Below are 27,844 nucleotides of genomic sequence, written 5' to 3'. Positions count from 1 at the left end.
CCTTTATTCTATTAGTTGTTCAACTTGTTTGGGCCAGGCTTGGCCCAAATATTGTATAGAAAGCTATAAATTGTAAAATACAAAACCCTCATTGTTATTAGTTTATTTCTATTACAAAAATTTAGAAACGGGAAGTCACAGGGGAGGAGGCGGTAGTGCAGAGGCTCAGAGAAAGCAATCGGATCCATAATTATTTTAATACAATATATTATTTTATTACTTTTCCTTTTTTAGCTAAGCATCTTTCTTCACTGAAAAAATAGCAAGTAAATTTTTTTTTTTTTTTCAATATATAAAATTGCTTCTTATCGCTACCTTATTTTATTTTGTTCTACATTTTTTTTTTCCCCTTTTTCCTTTTTTGTTACTATTACTTAGGTCTCAATTCTCAAGTGCCATAGGTCACCTATTGTTTATATATATATATATATATATAATATATAAATAATACACTAATATGCAAACAATTAACTGAAGTTACTAATTTATTCTATTCAACTTCAAATCGGATTCCATTTGCAACACATCCACTCAAAGTTTGAGGAAAAGAATAATAGATTCACTTTGACAAATAGATCTATTTAATGAATATTATGACTCATAATTAAAATTTAATTTTTTTTCTTAAATTTAAAATTTAATTTAATTAAAGCTTGGAGTTAAATAATGATTTATGGAATGAAATTATTACATACGTGCTATCAATCATTTAATTGCCATTGAAAAGTAGTCAATGCAGTCCCAATTCAACCTTTTTTGAGGTTTTTTATTTTATTTTTTATCTATGTATTTTTTGCTCCCCTAATAATAAAATGCTTCATAATAGAAATGTGAACGAGGTTTTTTATTTTTTATTCATCTATATAATTTTTTTAAGTGTAATTTTAATTGTGCACAATTTTGGAGAGGGTAAAATAATTTGGAGGAAGTCGTTTTACTTATTCACGGGGCAAAAAAATATTTCTTAAATGTCAAATTTTATTCCTTGATAGGCTATGTTGAGGTTAGATATATTTAGTTGTATGTTTTGGCCTTATTTTTGTTATTTTTTACACATCTTATTGTTTAAGAAGTTAGTTTTAATTGTTTTTTCACAATTTGGTAGAATTTTACGATTCACGATCCAATTCCACAAGTCCGATTCTACCAAAACCAAAATGATTCTATGTAAAATCTCGATTTTAATAACCTTGGATTATGGATGATGGCATGAAATGGTAAAATAATGGATCAATTTGGTCCATTAAAAATAGTTAGAAAATGGGCATTCAGGTAATTTCACGATCAAAAGTAATTGGTGATTAATTAAAAGGTATTTAAGTAAGTATTTTTTTTAGGTCGAAAGGGGGAAAGGGGGTGTGGATGCAAGATTTTAAAACCCCAAGGGGTGTGACTGCAAAAAAAAAAAAAAAAACTTTGACTTGCATCTAAGTGACATTGACCAAATTTTCAGGGATTGTCAGTGCAATTAACCATAAAATAAAACAATACTTTCACATAAGCATGCAATATGCATAAATACTTTGAATTTGATATGAAATACCAAATAAAAATAAAACTATGAATTCTATATGCCACCCAATCAGATTCTTATAGGAGATTCTAATAAGTCATAACTCATTGGTCATTATGGGCGTTATTTAATAGTCTAGTTGATAGAGTACCTAATTTTTCAAATGGGTGTATCTATATTCAAGTCACCTCCCCCTATTTTGCGAGGGGATTTTTATTTTTACTTTTTCACTACTAAGCATCCTATGTTATGTTCGATGTACAAAGAAGATAAAAAATTTAGTTATGATAATATATATAATATTAAATGTAATCATGCTTGGAAAAAAGAAGATGAAGAAGAAATAAAACTATTTTAATAAATTTGTCACTAGATATTTTCATATTTTAAAAGCCAAATATATAAATAAGACGTGATAAAATAGATACAAATAAATTACTATGACAACTACCTCTTTTTTCCGTTTAGGAGTTTACGTGCACGATACACAATTATATCAAAGTGCAAAACACTTGTATCACAAAATAGAACGATTTTTAAAAATTACATGGCATATTCATATCAAGACGTAGCACTTGTGCAACATATTATATGATAAAATATAATTTTAAAAATTTGTTTGCATTGATAAAATATAATCGTGTTGATAACAATTAAACATAAGATGATCCGTGCTCCATGAGATTAACCTTAGGATTACTTTAATTATAGAAGAGGATCCAAGGGCGGATCTATGTTGTATGTTTAGGTGGGCTAAGTCCAAAAAAAAAAATTTACTATAACTAATTTTAGCTTAGTCTAAATTTTATTTTTATTTTTATTTTTTATTACTAAGCATTAACCCATTCAAATAAATACCAACTCACCTCATAGCAATTTCTGTATCTCCAGAGGATCATTGCCCCAAGAAGAGGTTAAACTAGATTAGTGGATTGTTAGCGGCTATATAAACATAAGTTTGTTGGAGTATTATCAGAAAAAGATTCATTTTTTCTATTTTCCCTCCTAGTTATCCAAACACCGTTTTTAAGCCATGAAATTCCCTCAATTTCATTTCATGTCCACGCAACTCTACAATCCAAACACATTCTTAGTCTATCACGTACACACTATGTGAGGAACAGCCAAGTACACTGGGAGGAGTGGAGGACACTGGAGAGAGGATGAAAAGTTTCCTCTGCAACTCCTCAACTCAATTTCATGCACCACCAACCACAGTCCCTCACCACAAATATACAGTTACCAACACTCTCAATTGGCCTCAGAAAACCCTAATTGGTTCTATTGCTGGGACTATCTCCTTTGGGCTCCTCATTTCTTCGCCTAATTCTTCCATAGCGTTCGAGTCTCCCTCGTCTATCCAGAGCTCATCTTCTTCAACGACGACGGAGTATTGTCGCGAAGAGGAGATTAGAGAAGAGAGGTATGAGAAAGCTCCTGAATTGGTGACGAATGAAGAGATTGTGGAGGAAGCTTGGGAGATTGTCAATGACAGCTTTCTCGACACCGGTCGCCATCGATGGTCCCCTGAGATATGGCTGGTGACAACCTCTCTCATCCTCCTTTTGTGTAATTACACATGTTATATATATATATATATATATATATATATATATATATATATATATCATACTTTTTTATCCCTTGAACCTGATGTTATGAACGATGAATTGAACCGAAGCTGGCCATTTTGCATGCTTGAGGTTTTTGTTTTGATTAATTATTCCAGCCAATGTTGAATGACCCTTTTTTTTTTGTTCCTTCCCTTTCTTGCTCAGAATTGGTTCACTCTAGGACTTTTGGCTCTGGTTTACTCCATGTATCCATTATCCTGAATATGTGGGTTTTGATTTATGGTCATTTTGTTTATCATGTTCATTTTTTAGAAGCTTTAAAGCAGTAAACATATTTATTTGTGATTCTTATGTTCCAATAATTGTCCAGGGAATAAGTTGTGGCAGTCTATGGGTTACCTTAGATGCCTGGGGAATGGGTATGTTGAAATATGTTCTCTCTCCATTAAAGAAGAAGATGTTAGGATATCCTTCATGGTGGTTAATGTCGAAGTACCTAGGTTGACATTGTATTATGTTTGCTGTTATTTGTTTAGTAAATTGCACCAAACATGTGAAGTCTGGGAAAGGCAAAATTTTGGTTGGCATAGACCAGTAACTAATTTCACTTGGTATTGTGGAGGATGTTTCCAGATTCTGTTTGCTTGGTGACTTGGTCTGTTAATTCTTTAGGTTTTCCCAAAAGACGCGGGGATAAAACATCTACTTGGATAACTAATTAAATATTATAAGTGCTTAGGAAAAAAAAAAAAAATTATAAGTGATCGTTGATGTGATATAGATCAAATGAAGCAATCTTGCCATATATATATATATATTTTCTTTCATCATCATCATCATATTATCTTTTGTAATCTCACTTTTATGGTTTCATGATCTCTTCAGCATGAATTTTTGATAATCTTCTTCTTCTTATTAATCTAGTTGTCTCACAGATTCACTTTCAATTTCTTTTTACCATGTTTGTCAAGAAGTGTTGATGTTAGTACGGTAACTTTAGACAAATCAGAAAATAATATAACTTATGTGAATTTTTTACCGCCTCTTTGTCATTTTTTGTTGTTGTCGATGATGGTGGTGTTGGGCCTCTTATAGCATCCCATAGTTCACCACCACACATATAAAGACCCCCTGATCCACATGCACCGCGAACTTACTGGAAAATTCCCTAGGAGTGGTCCCAAAAGGATTTGAAACTCCCTAACTCCAAGATGTGAGGTTAGAGCCTTGTTGCTACCCCCTTGGGTTGCCTTTCAGTCAGATATAGTGTATATTTGGAGGGGAAGCCAAGGTTTAAACACCGCTATTGATTAAAATTATATATAACTAACAGTATGAGGGCGAGCCTTGGTGCAACAGTAAAGTTGTTCCATTGTGACCTGGAGGTCCCGGGTTCAAAACAAGGAAACAACCTTTCTGCATGCAGAGATATTGCTGCCTACGTCTGACCCTCCCCAGACCCTACAATGGCGGGAGCCTCAGTACAGTGGGTTTGCCCTTTTTATACCGAACAATACAAGTTTAAAGTTTAAACCTGCATTACTATCTTTTATTCTCTTTGGTTGTCATTTCACATATAGGCATTGCCATCTTGTTATTAATTTCAAGTTCTTGTTTGTCAGTTCTCATTGTCTGGCACTTTCGGGTTGCCCAATACTGGACTATTTATGGTATATTTGCCTTCTCTACTTCCAGCAAAAGAAAGAAGATATTTTAGGCACGTCCATTCAGACAAGATCAAAAGCTCATGATATTATCCGGCGGATGTTGGCAAGCTTGGGTGACCCTTACACACGTTTTCTTTCTCCGCCGGAGGTAATTAGTCTTCAATTTTTTATTCTTTCGTTTCCCTTTTTTTTTTTTTTTTTTCCCGTGCATTTTTGTAATTTTTTGCTTCATGTAAAGTCAAATATAGCCAACTTGTTTGCAAATGCTTGTTCTGATATAAAAAATTTCCAAATTTCATATTAAGGCAACCATTGAATTGCATGTTTAAAAATGGAAGAATTTCATAGCTATCTGTCCTTATAAGCTGTTCCCTATTCTGCACTTGAAGCCAAGTGGTTTTCTTTGTCCTGTGGGAGAATCTGTATTTTTTTTCCTATTTTACGTCATTTTTGTTTTCAAAATTAACATTTCAAAAACTTGTTTGTTTCTTATTGACAACTTTTATTCCTCTAGTTCTATTACTTGGGGTAGTACAAGCCTTTTAAATAACGGCCAGACCTTCAGTGAAATACTCCTTAATACAACTAAACATTCCTCTGTTGCTGGTCCTGCATCGCGGGAGAGGAACATGCAGAATTCCAAGTAGCTACATTTCTTTTGTCGGAGGATTACAGTCAGGTTTAGGAAAAAAGAAAAGGGAACATTGGAGTGGAGTCTGATATGTTTTATCTTTCATTTTTTTAACGACTCTCATATGTTTTTATAAATTATTTTGTTGTTGTTGGTGTAAGGCTAGTTTTGATGATTATGAAAAGTGCAAGTCTAAGGTCTAAGATGAATTTGGTCTTATCGAGATATACTTTCTCTCTGGTTGCTTCGTAGGGACAAAGAGGCGCATCTCATTTCTTAGATTTTTTATCTTTTTTGCTTTGCCTTCTTTTTTTTTGGGTGTAAAAACCTTGCATGTACTGTTTAAATGGGCTTTAACCTCTGGAGTTTTGTTATTTCATCGGGAAAAGAAAAAGAATTGTGCTCTTAAAAAGGTGACTAGCGGGACGCACCGTACCACAATTTAGAAAGACGATAGTTATTCCTCACAGTTTACAGTAGTTCTCTTCCCCTTGTTGTTCATGCGATCCATTAAACATTACGATATAGGCTAGTGATTTGCTTTTAGAATAGTGACAGTTTGCTGATGCTAGATCACTCCTGAACTCTTCTTTTGCACCTGACTTTGATCCCTTATATCAACATGTTGTTTTTACTTAATAGACTTTGCAGTGTTCTTATTCAGCATATGTTACTTTTATCACTATTGAAAGTTCTCCAGGATGGCGAGGTATGACATGACTGGAATTGGAATAAACCTCAGGGAAATTCCAGATGACAATGGAGCTGTGAAACTAAAGGTTTTAGGGCTAATATTGGATGGCCCTGCCCATACTGCGGGTGTGAGACAGGTAGATGAAGTCAAAACTCAGATGCAAATGCTAATGTTCGTTATGCTTTATCCCTATCTCTGTGCTAAGCTAAATGTTTCTATTTAGCCACAAGTTGATGTAATGCTACAAATATTTCCGTGCTTTAAGTATGACTGTTGATATGTGTTTTCTTGGGATGGCTAATAGGCTGTCTTGTTATTTTCTTTTAGTTCATCTGGTGTTTTGTGTCTACAACCATAGCCTGTGAAGGCCACTTTAGGAATCTTTATTTATTTATTTTTGTTAATTAGTGAAAGAAAACAGCAGAACGAGGGCAAACTAAGGCAACCCCACAACAGAATACAATTTTGTGAAGACACTGAGAAAAACCTAACAAAAATAGCCTAAAGTGGGGTAAAGAAAGGACCAATTTTCAAACAAAAGAGAGACCAAATTGAATACACCTATTAAATAAACTGAACAGAGCTATAAAGCAGCAATAAGAACCTGAATTTGGAATATTCATCAATTATATATATTCTTTTGGAGATGACTTATCTTATGTTGCACTCACTAAAGTATTTTTTGGTGATTTTCATTATTCTCAAGGCAGTTTTCTATCCATGGTTAAAGTTATTGGCTTAAAGTGAATCGTAGTGACCAGTATTGATGTTTTGCACTGAGTTGGGCCACTATATTGGGGTCCTACAGTCCATCCAAATCGAACTGCTACGAACCAAGACAGTGGCAACCTGTCTGATAGGACATTTAGGGCATGGAATGGAATGGATCCATGTAAATTATGAGTCCAGATCCATGAGTTAATGTTAAGATCTGTATCTAGATCCTAACCTGAGTTGGATCATATGCCCATGATCTATACCAGGCCCACATAATCCAAAGAAGCCTAACATGGTAAATGGGGTTATTTGGATAGATAATTGGTTTAACCAAAATCCAACTTTCTTGATTTTGGTTCTGGTTGGATCTCAGGACAGACATGATCAAATTTCATGGCATAAGTACATGTCACATAGCACCTCTTATACCATGGCTTGAGTCATATTTCCAGTGGTGGCATATCTAGAAATATGATCAAGAAAATAGTGATTCAGAATTTGCCACCAATGGATCATAATGAAGTGAGGTACTAAGATCATCTTTACTATTTCGGAGGTTTAGCACGAACATGTCTTCCTGGATTGCTATATATATATATATATATATACACACATCTATATTTATTTATTTTTTATTTTTATTTTTTTACAAAAAACTAGGAACAAGTGGAGGGTCTGGTCTGCAATCTTGCCTTTGGAAAATAGCTACTATCTTGTTTGCTATCTTAGAGATGGATAACAGGCTTTGTGTATTGTATTCTGTAGATGATGGTAACATTGTTATTTTGCCAACTTCTCATGCAGTTACTGCCCCTTCACCTCAAAAGACTTACAATTTTGTTGCTTTAACAGTTTAGCCCATTCCTGGTAAACCTAGTTGAGAGCAATTCAATGTTCCTATAAATTTAATTTACAGTCGTTGGAAGACATGTTTCAGTTCAATCAAACACTGTGCTGATGTGAAGATAGTGTCAGGATTCAGGCCTTTGTGGGAGCAATATCGCAACATCATGACTTTTCTGGACGTGTTTGCTAATTTAGTTTTTCCCTTGTATTCTAAGCCGTTGTTTTCATATTTTGATCTTTCTATCACTTTGATCAAGTGGATGTAGACTACAAGGTCAAACATGGAACATAGTGTGGCATGGTATTTTCAACACACAAACAAACTCTTTCATGCGCACGCATAAACAAGAACATGTGTGCAAATTCAGATTCAGAAAGCCAATAATCCCAACTATTTGGTCAACATGGTTGAAGATTTTTCGCAATATTAAGTTTGACATGACTAGATGGTGGTCCTAAGTAATATGCATTACCACTATGCAAGTTCCTTTTTTGTCCCAGAAATAATGGTAATATATGTGACCTGAATTCTAATGATTTCGTCTTTCATCTGTATCAATTGTATTCCTTCTTTTTTATGTGTGTGTGTGTGTGTGTTTATCCAGAATCATAGATATTTACATATTCTATTATCTAATGTGATTGGGTTTATGAAATGTTGTAATATGTTTTCTTGCTTGTTGTCTTCTTCTGGTAGGGAGATGAAGTCTTATCTGTTAATGGAGTGGATGTGAGGGGGAAATCTGCCTTTGAAGTCTCTTCTCTATTACAAGGCCCCAATGAAACATTCGTGACCATGAAGGTTGTGATTTCAGATCATTCACAAATATGGAGCGTTGTCATGTTAATTATTTTTTCAATACATTCTCAGTATTGGTTCATAATACTCATTGATGGCTTTTTAGGTCAAGCATGGAAACTGTGGGCCTGTAGAATCTATTGAAGTTCAGAGGCAGCTTGTCGCTCGGAGCCCTGTCTTTTATCGGTTGGAACAAATGGACAGTGGTGCAACTTCTGTTGGTTATGTTCGCCTAAAAGAGTTCAATGCATTGGCTAGAAAAGATTTGGCTACTGGTACATGTTCACCTCGTTTAGAATTATTGTGCTTAATTCATGATAATATCTAACGTTTCAGACCGTGAATGCTTATTCTGTTTATGTAGATTCCAGTTTCTAAACATTAGTTGAACTCAATGGTATGCATGAAAGAGATGGTGTTCCATCACTTTATTTATCCTTTAAGACTTAAGAAAAGTATACACTCTCCTATCACTCTGTCAGAATTGCCTGAACCAGTGTCCTAGTGGTGATATCTCCAGAAAATGTTTTTTCCCCTAAATTTCTACTTCTAAATTATTCTCTATACATTGAGTCGTTAACATTCACCTAAATCATCAAAAAGCCACTAACACATCTTCTTGTGTTGGAAAACAAGTAGGTGTTTGATGCGAGACATTTGGAAATTCCTGCACTTCAATGAAGATTAGGGTTATCATTTCTGTAAAATAGAATATAAATGGTCAAAAATTGGTAGAATAGGGGTTTGGAAAGAGAAGTAAGGTCCATGGCCCCATGCAAATGTTCTTTATTGTTGAAAGTGCGGTATGAATATAAAGACGACAACTTTCTTCATTGTAGAGAAATAATGGGAGTAGAGGTAACCAAGATTGCAGCACTTGAATTCAATATTTACAATTACAACTCCTTTCCTAAACTTTAACCCTAAGAACAATTAATAACAAACAATAATTCAAACCAATCTCAGCACCTAACTAATATTTAAATTGAAGAAGGTCAGAAAGACAATAACAACTTCACTAGTTTATTCCTAGTCTGCTATTAAAGCATGACTAGTATTGCTACAATTTCTGTTTAGTGATATGATACATTACTGTTACTTTCCCAAAAGAAGGTATAATACATAATTGTTAAAGTAATTTGTTACCGAATCCATATAGTAACTTAAAATTATAATACTCCAAAATATAAAATGTTACTAATAAATAAAATTCTGCAGATAGGTCAACATTAAAATTACTAGATGGCTGAAAACTACCCAATAAATAAAGTTCAGCAGATACTCAACATTGAAATAAAAAACTACCTGTGGATTCTCTCTCTCAAAATAAAGTAAACTTCTAGATTAGTGTGGAACCTAAATCGTTAGTAATAGGCCTTAAGAAAGGGTATGTCTTCTCTGATGAAGGAATGTCCATGGGAAGGTTTCTTTCTTTCTTTCCCCCAACTTATGCTGTCAGAGGTATTATTTGGCTTTCTTTCTTCTCAACTGATGGGGTTAGGTTATTTCTTCTCTCCCTCCACCCCAAACAAAACCACTTATAGGCCTCCAAAAAGAGCATGTGATAAGAGACATCATCGCCTTCTCACTTGTCTTATTTTTTGACATGGTTTGAATCACTTCAATTTCTTATACTTTGGTTGGTATAAAATCATTTGAGGTCAACTCGGTTGGTTTAAAGTTCATATAAATTCGGCTAAAAAGATTCACGTAGTTGATCTAACTAGAAACTGTGGTGGCGCAACCAATTTCATTTATGCTATTATAGTCAGATATGAATAGTTCCCTGAACATAGCTCACTTGAGAGGCTCCAAACCTACATTTGATACATTGGGATGCTGCCTAATTGCCACTGCAACTCTGGGAAAAGGAGTTCTAAAGGAATTCAATTTATATTTTAAGTAGGATAACTCATCAAATGGTAAGTGAAAAAGAAGAGTTTTAGATGAGAGGTAATACCACATATAAATTTGAGCATGATCCAGTCTTTTCTGGCTTTTCATACGAGTTAAGTTTGAAAACTTGTTTTTAGTCTCAGATTCATCTCAATAATGTAAGAGAGCACCTGGATGTGCTTAAACTACCAAAATCACAGTTGGGATTCTCCACAAATTTACCCTTTTTTCTCCTTACCAGAAAATTTATGAATAAAAGAAAGAAAAGCTTCTTCTATAGTTGTGGAAACATGAAACAGATTAGATACTGCTTACGGACATCATTAAATACTTGTCTTCCACATATGTCAGCAGCTGTATCTTTTTTTTTTTTTTTGCAAAAATGTTAACATTAATGCCTGTAGTTATTGGGTGGTGGGTGCTACCTCCTCTGTGAACTTTGTTGTATGTTAGACATTTTATTCTACAAGATCACATTTGGTTAGCTGGTCTTTTTGATTTTTTGCAACAAATGATAATTTTGCTCTCATGTTGGAAACTCTCTCTCTCTCTCTCTACATATACATATATGTAATACTAGCTATGTTTCTCTCTTGCTTTTATGGTTGAATTGGTAATAAAAAAAAAATGTTTGTAGCAATGAAGCGACTTCAAGAATTGGGAGCCTCATTCTTTGTTCTTGATCTCAGAGATAATCTCGGTGGACTTGTACAGGTTTTTTGCTTGATCTGGCCTACATTCTATTTTTATTGGTGTATAAGTTTGATTTAATTATTCCATCTGCTTCTGGAGTTCACTTTATTCATTGTGATAGAAATGGCCAATTGTTAGCTTTTGAGCCTTGTAAAGATAAACATCCATTGTAGATGCTGCTCCTTATTCCCTTTTGTTACTTTCTTTTGTCCATATATGCTGTGTACATGGTTTCACCCAATTTCAGCAATTTTTAGAAAAATCTAGCAGGTCATCTTTACATTGCCTCTTTGTTTTTGGTGAATAGTCTCACATGCTCTTCTTAAATGAATAATTTCTATTGTAGTATAGACCATAACTTTCTCAATTATATAATAGAACCTGATGTAATATCATCATCATCTACGAATCTGTATGCGATCCTATTATGGAAGATATAGCATTCGTCTTATTTGTCCTAAGTCCCTATTTCATGTATTGGCTTGTGTTTAGATTTTATTTCAGGTTTTTACTCTGACACCAATTTGATTCCCCTTGTGAAATTCTACCTGGTTATCCTTTTAACATGGATACTATGCATAAATTTACGTGTTAACCGTATATGACTTACCCTTGAAAAATACATTAAGGAAAAATATTTATTATACTAGGTAGCTGATTTCGCTCCATATATATATGAGAATCTATACTCTCTCTCTCTCTATATATATATATATATGCATACTCTTCGTAGACTTTGTCAATGTTGAGTTTTTCAATTTTGTGAATTTGGCTGTACAATTTTGTTTTCAGGCTGGCATTGAAATTGCTAAGCTCTTTCTAAATGAAGGGGAGACGGTATGTGAATCCAATCATTACATTATATTGAAAACTGTGAAGTGTATGTCTTTACTATTTACTGCTATTCTTTTTCTTTGACGTATGCCTTGACCCAAAGCATGTTCCTTTATGTTCCCACCAACCCCTTTGTGCTTTGTTTCATGTTATTATTGACTCCTGAGAGTTGTTCGCTTGTCTATTTTTTATTTAAAATTAATAGTTTGAAGTCTGAATCTTTCCGTGGCCAGGCAAAGGGTTTGGAGTTGGGTCGAAGGAGGCCAACTAACACGGAGTTTAGTCTAAACTGCATAGTTTAGAAACATATTTTTACATGTTTAAACTCACATTAAAATTATGGGGTTTTAATAGTTTATGCTCTTCAATTCTGGACATCTGAGCTGTTTAGTTTTTTCATCAAAGTAAAGTAGTATAAAAGCATCATTTGAGTCCCCCCCCCTCTATATATATATAAAAATCTTTTGGACATCTTCACGGGCTTATCCAAAGAGAGGACAAAGATGCATAAACAAAATAGTGGGTACGGTTATATGTAAATATTAAATTTTATTTATATACGTCTATGATTATATTAGACAAGTATAAAGCCTTTTTTTTATTTTTTATTTTAAAACCATAAAGTTCTATGATAATAATAAGCAGTGATGGACCCAGGAAATTATGTCAGGGGGGGCGGCCTTTTAATAACAACTAGGATAACAAATTGCAAGTGGATACTATGTTTGTGGGTGTCGTGTATGTGAGAGGGAGACATGGATTGCTGGATGGAGGTGTTGGAAACGGGGTAATTAAAAACATAAACTTTGGATGAGATTTTGAATAGATTCCGCTAAGAATTTTTTGCGGATCTATAGACGAGTGCGTTCCTCTCCGCAAGGAGATGAACTTGGTATATTTACTTTTTCAAATCCATTTCCGGGTGAATGAGAAATTAGCTTCAAAGTGAGGTGTTTGATATGCCTAAATGGGTTTGCAATACGTGGGAAATGCTTGTCCCACATCGGAAAAATATTAAAACCATTTGAAGTATAAATAAGCCTAGTATGGGATTTGGGTTTGGGCCTAAAGGCACCCAAGTTTTTAAGAGGGGGAGGACCTAGGCAAGCTTGTGTCCGAACCAACTACCACATACGCGCGCGCTGCCCGCTCGACCCGGTCCGAGCTTGATTGTGATATATATTTAATTTTTTTATTAAATGAAATTAGGCTTGTGTGATTGGTTTTTAATTTTATTTTTGCTGGGCTTATTTAGATGGGCGAAATTGGGCCTGCTTAATGGGTTTTTCAAAAAAAGGTTGCACCCATTCTCTTTAAACTGAACCAATGCATTCAGTTTTTTAACCACCTAACCTGAACCATCACAACCCATGCAAGTGATGGTTCAGGCCATCCGAAAAGGCACCATGAGGCCTATATAAACCCCCCCCTTGGGTTCATTCCAAAGCACTCCAATTCAGAATATTTCTCCTACTTCTGAATTCTCTCCTTCTTCTATAATTGTCTGTGGGTTCGAGCCATAGTCTTTGGGTTCGAGCCTTGGTCAGGGGGTTCGAGTCAGAGAGTACTACACTGAGCCGGTTCGCCTATTCCTTTGGTTTGCAATGCTATTACCGAAGAAAGTAAAAGTCATTGTATCCTGGGAGATAGACGCCACTGAGTCCGTTAGCACCATAGCGGGGCGAATCTGTCTTAAGGACATAGAATCAAATTATAGCCTCGACTTCTAATCAGGTTCTTTTATCTTATAGTTTTATTTTATTATATTAAACTATATAATATAAGAAATTATATATATATATATATATATATATATATATAGTTATTTTATAATAATAATTATACATATATAATCATTATAATTTTACATTATATTTAAATAAATAATACTATAGTATATGGTATATAAACCACATATTTTGGACAATAATCTTAAGATAGATTCTGCTTATACTATAGTTTAATTATTTAAATATTGTTGTTATTTTATTTCTGTAAATTTGACTGTGGTCTGTATATTTAATATAAATCAGATGAATGGCAAGTACAAGTACTACTATGCCTAATGTTCCCGTCAGTTATGGGGAGAAGCCCGAAAAATTTAATGGGGTGGAGTTTAAAAGGTGGCAACAGAAAATGATGTTCTACTTTCAACTTTAAATCTAAGCAAGTACTTAATTGAGACTTCCCCAGTGCTAGATAAGGGAGAGACTAACATTACCAAGCTAGGAGCTGTTGATACATGGAAGCATGGAGACTTCCTATGCAAGAACTATATCCTCAATGGATTGGACAATACTTTATATAATGTGTACAGTCCAATAAATATTGCTAAAGAGCTCTGGGAGTCACTAGACAAGAAGTATAAAACAGAGGATGTTGGCTTGAAGAAGTTTGTGGTCGGACGATTTCTGGACTTCAAAATGATAGACTCCAAGATAGTCATGAGCCAAGTGCAGGAGCTCCAGCTGATCCTATATGAGATACATGCTGAGAAGATGACTTTGAGTGAATCCTTTCAAGTAGCTTCAATCAATGAAAAGCTGCCACCTACCTGGAAAGATTTCAAAAACTACTTGAAGCATAAGCGCAAGGAAATGGGGATCGAAGACCTGATCGTCAGGCTAAGAATTGAAAAAGATAGCCGTACATCTGAAAAGAAAACCGGGAATTCTTCAATGGTGTCAAAGGCGAATGTAGTTGAAGCTGGATAGAAGAATAAGAAGAGGAAGTACTTTGAAGAAGGTCCCAGCCAAGGAAACTACAAGAGGTTCACTGGGAAGTGCTTCATATGCGGCAAGCTAGGACACCGATCTAAAGACTGTTGTAGTCGCAAAGCACAACATAACCCCAAGAAAAAGACCACTGAGGTGCACATTGCCGAGGAAGATAAGTTGATAGCTGATGTGTCAGAGCTAAATCTTTCAGCTGTGGTTTCTGAAATTAACCTTGTGAGCAACAATAGAGAATGGTGCTCAGAAAAGATGATGTTCACTACCTATGAAGCTATAGATAATGAAGAACAACTCTACATGGGGAACTCTTCTACAACAAAGGTTGAAGGACAAGGAAAGATCAAGCTACCAATTTGAGAAAAAGAGATTTGAAAAGGAACAAGATATCAATATTTTACTTACACAGCTGTTGATATTACTACATTTTTTCAGTTATATGCTCAATAGTTCATCATATGCCAAAGTATGAACATATATTGTAATAAATATAGGTCAGATACCTAGCAATGAATAGTAATGTCGTGTCATGAGCTGGTGGTAGGGATGCGGTAGGAGTCTTCTACTCCGACCAGTCTCCGGAGTCACAAACTCCGGTGAAATCTTTTGCCACTTTTCTTCTGTTTTCTTTTGATTGAGTTGTTTGTTGTTTCTGGAGTGTGCTTGTCTGTGTTCGTTTCATCTTTATCATGCGCTCGTTCTTGGAGGTTGCCAGATTGCCTCGATTGTTTCAAGGTGGTGTTGCGAGATCTGCAAATCCGTATAGGGGACCATCGATTTTTTTGGATGACGACTCGGTTGGAAGGAGAAAAGAAGACCTTAGGTCGTGTTTAGTGGGTAACTTTGATAAGGAAGTGGGTGATGGGGCTCAAATTATGGCGTGGGCTTCGAGAGCTTGGAAGGTATCCTCTGGTGTATCGGTTTCGCCGCTGCCGGACTCGCTTCTTTTGTTTCGGCTTCCCTTTACGGCCGAAGCAACTCGTGTCCTTAAAGAGGGTCGACGAGACTGGGGGAAGGCAACTCTTTGTGTGGATGCTTGGAGCTTTAGGGTGGGGTGTTCGGAGGTCTTGAAAGAGAAGTGGTTGAAGAAGGTGACGATTTATGGTCTTCCCCTTCACCTGTGGAGCCATGCTCTATTTGTGACGGTTGGCGATTTATGTGGCAGGTTTATTTGGGTGGATGCCAATGAGGCCATTGATGCAGAAAGAGTTCGTATTACAGTGTCTGATGGAAGGGTTTGTCCACCTTTTGTTTTCATTCGTGACGATCGGTACTGTTATAAGGTGGTAGTTTGGGAGGAGAAGCACCCAGAGCTTGTTCCGACGACGTATAGCTTGGAAGGAGGTGATGGTTCGCATCTGCTAAAGGAAAAAGAATGGTTGAGGTGGGAATCCATGGGGAAGAAGGGGATGGCAGAGTTCCAGAGATGGAAGATTTGGAGAGATGCGCTGTGGATCCGTAATAAGGAATGTTTTAGAAGGCTTTTTGTTCAAAAACGTAGGGATGGGCTGTCGTCTTGGTTGAATTGTCGTCGGCAAGAAGGTCTCCGGCAGATGCAGTGGAATGGAGGCTCCACTAGGATTGGTCGGCGGCCATTTTTGAAGCGGTGGGATCAGAAAGGGTTTCATGGTGGTGTTCACGCGCAGCAAGCGCGTGGGAGTGGGAGGGGAAGAAATGCTGACCAACCACATGGTTGGCTCCCAGGAGTTACCCGTTCACAGTGGAAAACAGCTGTATCCACAAACTTTTCAAATTCTGGTAAGTTTGATTCTTCACTTTCTTGGGTTGGTAAGAATTCGAAGCCCACACGCGATGATGGGCCTGGCATTGGGCCGGGGAATGGGGCTTTAGTTGTTTGTGAGGGTTGCACTTCTTCTGGTGGTCTGTTGAGAGGCATCCGGTTATTGGAAGGCCCGTTAGCTGTTTGAGGATGGATGGTGGAAGAATCAAGGAAGATCGGCGATCAAGGGATCTGGTGCAGCGAAGACGTTTGCCTAAGAAAAAGATCTTTCTTCCTACTTTCCGCAAACGTTGGATACGGAAGGATAAGCAAAAATGGGTGGCGTCCGTGCAGTCGGATTTTGATCCGGGTAAGTCCACTGTCGTTTCTGGGGCACCTCCTCCTTGCTTCTTCTCTCCCTCTGCTTTTTCTCCTTCTCAGGGGGGTCGAGTAAGTCCTTGGGGTTGGTGAAGGGTGGGGCTGACACTAGGGATGACACTGTTTTTTCCTTGGCTCCGGCAGTGGAGAAGGAGTCGGAGTTGGAGGGCATTCATGATGGGGGCTTTGTTAATAAGGTGGGTTTCTCTCGACCACGTAAAAATAATTGTAAGGGGGTGACGGTTTGTGTGGGACATGATGTGAAGGTGAACATTAATGATGATACGGCTAATGTGTTGTTGAATGAGATTCGAGATTATTTGAGGTTGAAAGGTGTTCAGTTTGATGCTAGAGGTGTGCTGTCTGAGGAGGAGATTGATACGCGTTTTTGTTCACAATCCTTTTCTGCCCTTGATGATTAGGAGGGCGCTGCAGGTTCCTCCATGGATGGGGAATCGGGCTTGATTCCGTGGGAAGATTTAGAGCAGGCAGTGAATTTGGCAGTCCTGTTGGCTGCTGTTCTTCCGGAGGGGGAGTGGGTGAGCGGCCAGAATGATGTCGATTCAGGGCATGACTCTGAGGAGGAGTGGGTGAGGGAGAATGGTATGGATGTGGGGTCTATGTTGGGAGTGTCATTCGAGGGCAGGGAGGCTGAGACAAGGAGTTTTTTCACTAATGTTCTCGATTCTCATCTCAGGAAAATGGAGGGTGGTAGGGAAGGGGTGCAGGAGGAGGTGGAGGAGTTAGTGATGCAGGGATCCAATGATTTTAGCACGTATGAAAGGAGGAATAGGGGATCCAGGGAGAGGGTTGGTGGAAGGAGGGGTGGGTTTGCTTCTTCAGCTGTTTCCCTATGAAGCTACGCATCATTTCATGGAATGTTCGGGGTCTCAATGACCCAGTTAGAAGAAAAGTGGTGAAGTCGGTCATTCGTAAAGGGGGAGTTCATGTGGTTTGTTTACAGGAAACTAAACTTGCATCGATGTCAGATAGGATGGTGCGAAGCATATGGGGAGGGAGAATTGTGGAATGGAAGGCTTTGGATGCTGTTAGGTCTTCGGGGGGCATTCTGATCATGTGGGATAACAGATGGGTGTCTCTAGTGGACTCTCAGGTTGGGAGTTTCTCTGTTACTTGTGTTCTTTCTCTATTGGAGGATGGTTCTCATTGGGTTTTCACTGGTGTTTATGGTCCTACGGAGGATAGTGAGCGCCATTTGCTTTGGGAGGAGTTGGGGGAGGTTAGATGTTGGGTTCTACCGTGGTGTGTTGGAGGGGATTTCAATGTTGTTCATTCTCCGTTCGAGAGATTTACGGGGGGGAGGTGGACTTTTGAGATGGGAGTCCTTTTCGGAGTGTATTGATGAGTTTGGGTTGGTGGATTTGCCTTTGGTTGAAGGGCCGTTTACTTGGTCTAGTGGCAGATCTCCTCCTACCCTTTCTCGGCTTGAGAGATTCCTTGTGTTGGGGGAGTGGGAGGAGAGATTTTCTGATGTTGTTTAGGCTACGTTAGCTCGTCCTATCTCTGATCATGTTCCGTTGATGTTGGATTGTGGTGGATTGCGTAACAGACGTTCTCCGTTCAGATTCGAAAATATGTGGCTTCGGGCTGAAGGTTTTTTGGAGAGGGTTCGCCTTTGGTGGGAGGGATTCGGGGTGGTTGGCATCCCAAGTCATGTGCTTGCAGGCAGTTTACGTCTTTTAAAAGGGGATCTTAAGATTTGGAACAAAGAGGTTTTCTGGAATCTGGAATGGAGGAAAAATCGGGTTCTTGCTGAGATTGCTAATATTGACCGGATGGAAGGCCGAGGGGATCTAGTGGACTCTCTGAAGGTCAGAAGGGCTGAGTGCCAGGCTGATTTTGCTGAGATTGCTATCATGGAGGAGATCTCGCGGAGACAGAAATCTAGAGCTTTGTGGCTCAAGGAGGGGGACAAAAACACAATTTTTTTTCACAGATTGGCCAATGCTCATAGAAAGGGCAATCATATTGGGAGAATTCAGGTGGAGGGATTGATTCGTTGCAAGGAAGATGAGATCTGCAAGAGATTTGCTGAATTCTTTGAGAAGTTATTCATAGTGTCTGTTGGGTGGAGACCTTTGCTTGAGGGGTTGCAGTTTGCCACTGTTTTTGGAGAGGAGTGTTCGGGTTTGGAGGGTCCCTTCTCTGAGGAGGAAGTCTTGATTGCTTTGAAGAGTTGTAATGGGGATAAAGCCCCAGGTCCAGATGGGTTTACCGTGAGATTCCCTTTGGAATGTTGGGAGGTGGTTAGAGGGGAGGTGATGGACTCTTTTCATGCTTTCCATGCTCAAGGGTCTTTTGAAAAGAGCTTGAATGCCACTTTCATTGCTCTCATTCCGAAAAAAGGGGAGGGGGGGGGGGGGGGGGGGGGGGGGGGTTGGATGTTAGGGATTTTTGCCCTATCAGTTTAATGGGATGTTTCTACAAGTTGTTGGCGAAGGTTCTTGCTTCTCGACTGAGGAAAGTGTTGGATGGCATTATTTCGAATTCTCAGAATGCTTTTGTAAGAGGCCGCCAGATTTTGGATTCAGTCCTTATTGCTAGTGAGTGTGTGGATTCCAGGTTGCGTGGTGGGGTCCCGGGAGTTTTGTGTAAGCTTGACATAGAGAAGGCTTATGACCATGTGAGTTGGAGTTTCCTTTTTTACCTTATGGAGAGGATGGGGTTTGGTGATAGGTGGAGGTGATGGATTTTCTTTTGCATTTCCAGTGCTCGTTTTTCGATTCTTGTGAATGGAGCTCCTTCCGGTTTTTTCTCTAGCTCGAGATGCTTAAGACAGGGGGATCCGTTCTCTCCCTTTCTGTTTTTGTTTGTGATGGAGGCCCTTAGCAGATTGTTGAGAAGGGCGATTGAGTTGGGCTTTTTGAGAGGCTTTCTGGTGGGAAGGGATGTTGACTCCCAGTTGGAGATTTCTCATTTGATGTTTGTTGATGACGCTTTGATTCTTTGTGATGCGAATGTGTCCCAGTTTAGATATTTGAGATGTGTTCTGATTTGGTTCCAAGTTATTTGAGAGTGTTTTGGTGCCGGTGGGGGAGGTCCCTGAGTTAGAAGCTTTTGTTGACATTCTTGGTTGCTGCACGGGCTCTTTTCCCATCTCTTATCTTGGGTTGCCTCTGGGAGGTGTGTGGGGGTTTGGGACCCAGTGGTGGATAGGTTTGAGAGGAGATTGGCGGGGTGGAAAAAGCAGTATCTCTCTAAGAGAGGCCGGGTCACTCTGATCAAGAGCACCCTATCATGCCTTCCCACTTATTTTATCTCTCTTTTTCAGATTTCCTCTTCTGTTGCGGAGAGGATTGAGAGATTGTAGCGGAATTTTCTGTGGGGGGGTAGAGGAGAAGAGTTCAAGTTTCATCTTATTCATTGGGAGCAGGTTTGTAAGCCAATTTGATTTGGAGGTTTGGGTCTTCGTAGACTAATGCCTTTCAATCAGGCCCTCCTTGGGAAATGGCTATGGAGGTTTGGTGTGGAGAGGCACTGGCTTTGGAGGCGGGTTATGGCGAGCCGGTTTGGGGAGTTGAGAGGTGGTTGGAGCTCTTTGGAAGTGAGGGGGTCTCGGGGGGTGGGGATTTGGAATTTTATTCGGAAGGGGTGGGATCTCTTCTCCAAACATGTTCATTTTTGACTCAGAGATGGGAGGAGGATTAGTTTTTGGGAGGATGTTTGGTGTGAGGATGTTCCTCTGGCCCGTGCTTTTCCTCAGCTTTACAGAATTGCTTCAGATAGGCAGGCCTTGGTGGTCAACTGTTATCATCTTGATAGTGGAAGACTGGTTTGGGATGTTCGATTCAGGTGATTGTTTAGGACTGGGAGATTGAGAAGGCCATTCATTTCTTGGAGTTATTGTATCACCAGAAGATTGTGGTTAAGGAGTCTGATAGTTGGACTTGGACTGCCAACTCTCAGGGGCGGTTTGAGGTGAGATCTTTCTTTAGGTGTCTCTCAGATGATCCTAGAGTTTGCTATCCTCGGAAGTCTGTTTGGCGCTCTAAGGCTCCTCTCAAGGTGGCTTTCTTTGCGTGGACCTTTGTTTTGGGAAGGATCTTAACCCAGGATAACTTGAGAAGGAGGAACCAGGTGGTGGTCAATCGCTGCTATATGTGTCTTTGAGATGAGGAAACAGTGGATCACCTTCTTATTCATTGTACCATGGCTCGTGATTGCTGGGAATTAATGATTGGGCTGTTTGGGATGCTATGGGTTATGTCGGGAACCGTTAGAGGGTTTCTCGAGGCTTGGAGAGGTTGCCAAGTGGGGCCCATATTCGGGATGCCTGGAGGGCTACACCTCTCTGTGTGTGGTGGTGTTTATGGCTTGAGAGGATTAGAAGATATTTTGAGGGAAAGGAGATGTCGAGTTCTTTGCTTAAGTTTTCTATTCTTTCTACTCTTTTTTGTTGGGTTTCAAGGAGAGATCATAGAACTTTAGAGGAGATTATCGATTTCCTGGCCTCTTTGCAGGCTTAGTGGCCCTTTGTGGGTTTTTGTATTCCTTTTGGGTTTCGCTCCTCTTCTAAGTGCTTTTATATGATATTACTTATCAAAAAAAGAAAAGAAGATCAAGCTACTAATGACCTCAGGAAAAGAGTTCACTCTTAATAATGTGCTGCATGTACCAGACAGGAAGAACTTGGTCTCTGGGTCACTCCTAAGCAAGAATGGGTTCAAGCTGGTCTTTGTATCTGACAAGTTTGTGTTGACTAAGAATAGGGTGTATGTGGGCAAAAGGTATCTAAGTAATGGACTATTTTAGTTCAATGTAATGACTTTTGTACCCAAAACTATTAATAATAATAATAAAGCTAATGCTTCTTCTGCTTATATGATTGAGTCATCTGATGTGTGGCATGGTAGGTTAGGACATGTTAATTATGATACGATTCGTAGATTAATTAACATGGATTTTATACCTAAATTTAGTATTGATTTAAATAAAAAATGTCAAACATGTGTAGAAGCAAAATTGACTAGAACCTCATTTCACTCTATAGAGCGAAGTACTGAACCTCTAGCATTAATTCACAGTGATATCTGTGACTTTAAATCTGTGCCAACTAGAGGTGGGAAAAAGTATTTCATTACTTTTATTGATGATTGCACAAGATACTGTTATGTATACTTGTTAAGAAGCAAAGATGAAGCCTTGGAAATGTTTAAGAATGAGGTTGAGAATCAACTTGGCAAAAAGATAAAGGTGTTTAGAAGTGATAGAGGTGGTGAATACGAAGCACCATTCGCTGACATTTGCTCAGAACATGGTATTATTCATCAAACTACCGCTCTTTATTCACCTCAACAAAATGGTGTTGCTGAATGCAAAAACCGTACCTTAAAAGAAATGATGAATGCTATATTGATAAGTTCTGGTTTAACCCAGAATTTATGGGGGGAAGCTTTGCTTTCTGCTAATTATGTTTTCAACAAAATACCTCAAAAGAAAACAAATGTGACACCTTATGAATTATGGAAAGGTAAAAAACCTTCCTATAAATTCTTAAAAGTGTGAGGGTGTCTAGCTAAGGTTGCGGTTCCTTCTCCTAAGAAAGTTAAGATAGGACCAAAAACCTTTGATGGTACTTTCATAGGCTATGCACAGAATAGTAGTGCATATCGTTTCCTTGTGCATAAATCAGACATTCCTGACATCCATGTCAATATAATTATTGAGTCAAGGAATGCTTGTTTCTTTGAGGATATATTTCCTTGTAAAAATCCTCTTAGAAGAATAGCAATATACAAGAGAATGTAGACCAAGAGTCTATAGATGATGAAAATAAGAAAGAACCTAGACGTAGCAAAAAAGCTAGAACGTCTAAGTCATTTGGTCCTGATTTGCTGACATATATATTGGAAAATGAGCCACAAAGCTATAAGGAAGCTATGTCTTCTCCCGAAGCTCCTTTATGGAAAAAAGCCATAAATAGTGAAATTGAATCCATCATGCAAAAGCATACTTGGGAGTTGATGGATCTTCCTCCTGGTATTAAACCTTTAGGGTATAAGTGGATTTTCAAGAGGAAGATGAAGCCTGATGGTTCAATAGATAAATATAAAGCTAGGCTTGTTGCCAAGGGATACAGGCAAAAAGAAGGCTTGGATTATTTTGATACATATTCACCAGTCACAAGAATAACATCCATTAGATTGTTACTAGCTATTGCGGTATTGCAAAATTTAGAAATACATCAAATGGGTGTTAAGACTGCATTCTTGAATGGTGAATTAGAAGAGGAAATCTATATGGAACAATCTGACGGTTTTATTGTTCCAGGAAAAGAAAAGGTGTGCAAACTTGTAAAATCCTTATATGGATTAAAACAAGCATCTAAACAATGGCATGAAAAATTTGACAAAGTGATGTTGTCAAATGGTTTTAAAGTTCATGAGTGTGATAAATGTGTTTATGTGAAAAACACTCAAAATGGATATGTCATTGTGTGCCTATATGTGGATGATATGCTAATAATGGGTAGTAATGGTGTTATAATCAAAACTACTAAAAACATGTTGACCAAAAATTTGATGTGAAAGATTTAGGCATAGCTGATGTCATACTAGGAATCAAGATTTCTAGAACATCAGATGGTCTAGTATTATCTCAATCTCACTATATTGAGAAAATATTAGAAAAGTTTAATAAAGAAGATAGCAGTCTTGTAAAGACAGTTGATGTAAATCTTCATTTATTGAAAAATACTGGTCCTAGCATATCACAACTTGAGTATTCTCGCATTATAGGAAGCTTAATGTATTTGATGAATTGCACACGACCAGACATAGCATACTCAGTTAATAAATTGAGTAGATATACAAGTAATCCAAGAAAGAACCATTGGACTGCAATAATCAGGGTTCTAAGATATTTAAGATATATCATAAGTTATGGATTACATTATTTTAGATATCCAGCAGTACTTGAAGGATATAGTGATGCTAATTGGATATCAGATACAAAGGATTCTAAATCCACAAGTGGTTATGTTTTTACTATTGGAGGAGGTGCCATATCTTGGAAATCTTCAAAACAGACTTGTATGGCCAGATCCACTATGGAATCTGAATTTATTGCTTTGGATAAAGCTGATGAAGAAAATGAGTGGCTTCGTAATATCTTAGAAGATATTCCAAATTGGCCTAAACTTGTGCCCGCTATATGTATACATTGCGATAGTTAATCAGCAATTGGAAGGGCACAAAGTAATATGTATAACGGTAAGTCTCGACATATACGTCGACGATATAATACCGTTAGACAATTGCTCTCAAGTGGGATAATCTCAATAGATTATATCAGGTTAAAAGATAATTTAGCAGATCCGTTTATAAAAGGTTTGACAAGAGAGCAAGTGTATATAGTTCATCGAGGGGAATGTGATTAAAGCCGAAAGCTAACGAGTCATCTTAATGGAAACCCAACCTAGTTGATTGGAGATCCCAAGATTTAGGTTCAAAGGGACAACAGAAATTCTGAATGGCTCATCAGAAGCACTGGGAAGATTTAATCTCCTACCTATTACTATGATGAGACAGTTTTACCTACAACGATGAGTAGGATAAGCTGCCATGCTTTTAATGACTCTTATACCTTGAAAATTCAAGTGGGGTATAGTTGGATACTCTTAATAAGAAGTCACCTATATGAGTGTGAAGTGGGGCCGCTTCTATGAGAACTTCTAAGGCTAAAGTTTCTAGAGCACTAATGAAATACTAGGAGTTGTTTAGGGCCATATGAACACAACCGTGAGCATAGTTGTTAAAGGCGTCGGAGGTGCAAGGTGCCTATAGGCGCCAACTTGTCGCCTGGAAAGGCTTAAGGTGCTTAGGTTGAACAGGGCGCACGCCTTTGTAGAACAGGCACAAGGCCACAGGCGTATAACATGCGCGCCTGATTGAAAAAGGCATTTTTTTAAAATTGTTTTGTAATTATTATTATTTTTTGTATAGTTTATTATTACTTTTTTATTTGTTTATAAACTTTACAAAACTTACAAGTTACAAAACAAACAAAAAAAAGAAAAAATAAAACCAAAAGCGAAAAGAAGCAAAAGGAAAGAAGAGACCGAGGCTAGGGCAGTGAAGGCGAAGGCATCTCGGATTTGCAAAGCAATCTGCCGGATCTCTCAGTCTCGGATCTGCCGACTTCTCTCACGACTCACGGTAAGTCCTCCTTCTCTTCTTCTTCTTCTCTCCTCCTTCTCTTCTTCTTCTCTCTTCTCTTCTCTCGTCAGATTTTTTTTTTTTCCTCTCTTTTTCTTCTTTTCTTCTTCTTCTCTCGGCTCTCTCGAGTCTGACAAAATTCTTTTCTTTTCTCTCTCTTCTTTTCTGTCTCTTTTTTGGTTCTTTAATTCCATAATTGGCCAAGGAAAATATTTTTCCTAAAAGACCCTTCTTTAATTCCATAATTGTAATGTCTGTGCTCGCAAAAACGTTTATTTGTGTTTGTAGAAAATCAGATTGATTTGATTTGAAAATGTAGCACATCCTTGTGGTTTTTGCAAGATAAATTCATAATTTCTATTTAATGCATCCAAACATGGTGCTTGCAAAAACGTTTTATTCGTGCTTAATGAAAATTAGATTTGATTTGACTTAAAAATAATAATAGCACATCCATGTGATTTTTGCAAGATGAACTCAAATTTTCTATCAATTAATGCAGCATCCAAACATGGGATAAATATATATATATAAGTTGAGATCGAAATAATTTCCATATATTAATAAATAATATTCTGCTCTCTGCATCAACATTGCTTTCCGCATCAACATGGAGTCATGGATAGATAGATGCATTTTTTATTTTTGCATGAAATAATATTCTGCTTTTTGCATTCTGTCAAAGCTCTGTATTTTTTTTTTTTTATCAGAGTTGTTGCAGACACTGATTATATGATGCTATTATTTTGTTATCTTGAATTTGATTGTAGTTTGTACTTTAAAAGATGCCTAGTGATGGCTCAAGTACTTGATTTAGTTGGCTTTGGCATCTTTATGTTGAATATTGAACTTAAGTAATTCATTTAGTTGACTTTGCATCTTTATATATACTATTGCATCTTTAATACTTTATTGGGTGGGTTTTGATTTTTTTTTTTTTCAATGTGCGCCTTGCTTTAGTCGGGCGCGGGCCTCGCCTTGCGCCTCAGGTTCCAAGAGGTATTTACGCTTTGTGCGCCTTGAGCCTTTAACAACTATGACCGTGAGAACGGATTTTGTGCGGGAAGGAACTGTGTGTTTGCTATTGTCTTGGTTTACATCAACGGCTGAATAATTCAAGACATCATGTTCACTGGTTAGCCAGTAAATCCGACAGTAATACACTAGGGAAGGTTCAAGGTCAAAAGCTACCTATCCCGATGCAGTTACTTTTCAATAGTACTCTCTCAAGTGTCTGTATCTTCTTCATTTGTAATTTACGCAAATTTCCATTCATGTGGGGGATTGTTGAAAACGGGGCCATTAAAAGCATAAACTTTTGATGAGATTTTGAAAAAATTCTGTTAAGAATTTTTTGCGGATTTATAGACAAGCGTTCCTCTCCGCAAGGAGATGAACGTGGTATATTTACTTTCTCAAATTCGTTTCCAGGTGAATGAGAAATTAGCTCCAAAGTGAGGTATTTGATAAGCCTAAATGGGTTTGCAATATGTAGGAAATGCTTGTCCCACATCGGAAAAATATTAAAACCATTTGAAATATAAATAAGCCTAGTATAGGATTTGGGTATAGGCCCAAGGGCACCCAAGTTTTTAGGAGGAGGAGGACCTAGGCAAGCTTGGGTCCGAACCAACTACCACACACGCGCGCCGCCAGCCCGACAAACCCGGTCCTGTCTGGGCTTAGACTGGGGCGGGGCGGGGCTTGATTGTGAAATATGTTTATTTTTTTATGAAACGAAATTGGGCTTGTGTGATTGGTTTTTAATTTTATTTTTGTTGAGCTTATTTAGATGGGCGAAATTGGGCCTGCTTAATGGGCTGGTTTTTTTAATTTAAATTAAAAACCAGATTTCAGTTTTTTCAATAAAGGGTTGCACCCATTCTCTTTAAACTGAACCAATGCATTCAGTTTTTTAACCACCTAACCTGAACCATCACAACCCATGTAGGTGATGGTTCAAGCCATCCGAAAAGGCACCATGAGGCCTATATAAACCCCCCCTTGGGATCATTCCAAAGCACTCCAATTCAGAATATTTCTCCTACTTCTGAATTCTCTCTTCTTTTATAAGTGTCTGTGGGTTCGAGCCTTGGGCAGTGAGTTCGAATCAGAGAGTACTACACTGAGCCGGTTCGCCTATTCCTTTGGTTTGCAGTGCTACTACCGAAGGAAGTAAAAGTCGCTGTATCCTGGGAGATAGACGCCACTGAGTCCGTTAGCACCATAGCGGGGCGAATTTGTCTTAAGGACATAGAATCAAATTCTAGCCTCGACTTCTAATCAGGTTCTTTTATCTTATAGTTTTATTTTATTATATTAAACTATATAATAAAAGAAATTATATATATATATATATATATATATATATATATATAGTTATTTTATAATAATAATTATATATATATAATCATTATAATTTTACATTATATTTAAATAAATAATACTATAGTATATGGTATATAAACCACACATTTTGGACAACAGGAGGTAGGGGCTAGTCGGTGATGGAAAGAACTGCCAAAGCCTGAAGGCTGAAGCTATATTGTCTGATATATCATATATATTTGCGCATGAGCCAGAGATGAGAGAACCAAAGTGTGAAAGAGGATAAAATAATATTTTGAGAACTTATATAGTGGGGGGCATTTGTGAAATTTCGCCCGCGGGGGGGGGGGGGGGGGGGGGGGGGGGTTGATGGTATAAAAAAAAAAAAAAAAAAAAATCAAGTATATAATAAATAAATAAAAAAATTCCAGAGGGGGCATTCGCCCTCCCTAGTCCCCTTACAGGTCCGTGGCTGATAATAAGGATGAATTACTCTAACACCCCCTCAGGTTTTCTATTATTACTTGCAACTTAAACTTGTAAAAAAAAAAGTTGGTCAACCTCCCTTGAGGTTTGGTTGACTTGACTCTATCCTAACCTCCCCTTCAGTTAACTAAACCTCAGTCAAGTTAGAAGTGAGTGAGA

General features: G+C 37.8%; 1 protein-coding gene across 10 annotated transcripts in view; it reads left to right on the top strand.

Moving 5' to 3' along the window:
- The first annotated feature begins 2,579 nt into the window (after positions 1-2,579).
- The window catches only part of LOC132311005 (carboxyl-terminal-processing peptidase 1, chloroplastic), a 29,832-nt gene continuing 4,567 nt past the window's right edge, over positions 2,580-27,844 (top strand). For 4 of the 10 annotated variants that reach the window (XR_009482798.1, XM_059808726.1, XM_059808728.1 and 1 more), the window contains exons 1-7: positions 2,580-3,054; positions 4,783-4,902; positions 6,078-6,215; positions 8,340-8,444; positions 8,548-8,716; positions 10,975-11,051; positions 11,823-11,867. Coding sequence is in view for 9 of the 10 variants with exons in the window: in XM_059808726.1 (XP_059664709.1) it covers positions 2,677-3,054; positions 4,783-4,902; positions 6,078-6,215; positions 8,340-8,444; positions 8,548-8,716; positions 10,975-11,051; positions 11,823-11,867 (1,032 nt within the window). In the remaining variant the exon portion in view is untranslated. Of the gene's footprint in view, positions 3,055-4,709; positions 4,903-6,077; positions 6,216-8,339; positions 8,445-8,547; positions 8,717-10,974; positions 11,052-11,822; positions 11,868-27,844 lie in introns of all 10 variants that reach the window. The other 6 variants (XM_059808740.1, XM_059808733.1, XM_059808730.1 and 3 more) reach the window with 5 other exon arrangements.

This window comes from Cornus florida, unplaced genomic scaffold (assembly GCF_030987335.1).
Source record: "Cornus florida cultivar Cherokee Brave unplaced genomic scaffold, ASM3098733v1 CherokeeBrave_3.0.0_Hap2_Chr01, whole genome shotgun sequence".
In the NCBI taxonomy this organism is placed as follows: Eukaryota; Viridiplantae; Streptophyta; class Magnoliopsida; order Cornales; family Cornaceae; genus Cornus; species Cornus florida.
Note: the sequence above shows the minus strand (reverse complement) of the source record. Positions and strands in the feature narration are given on the sequence as shown.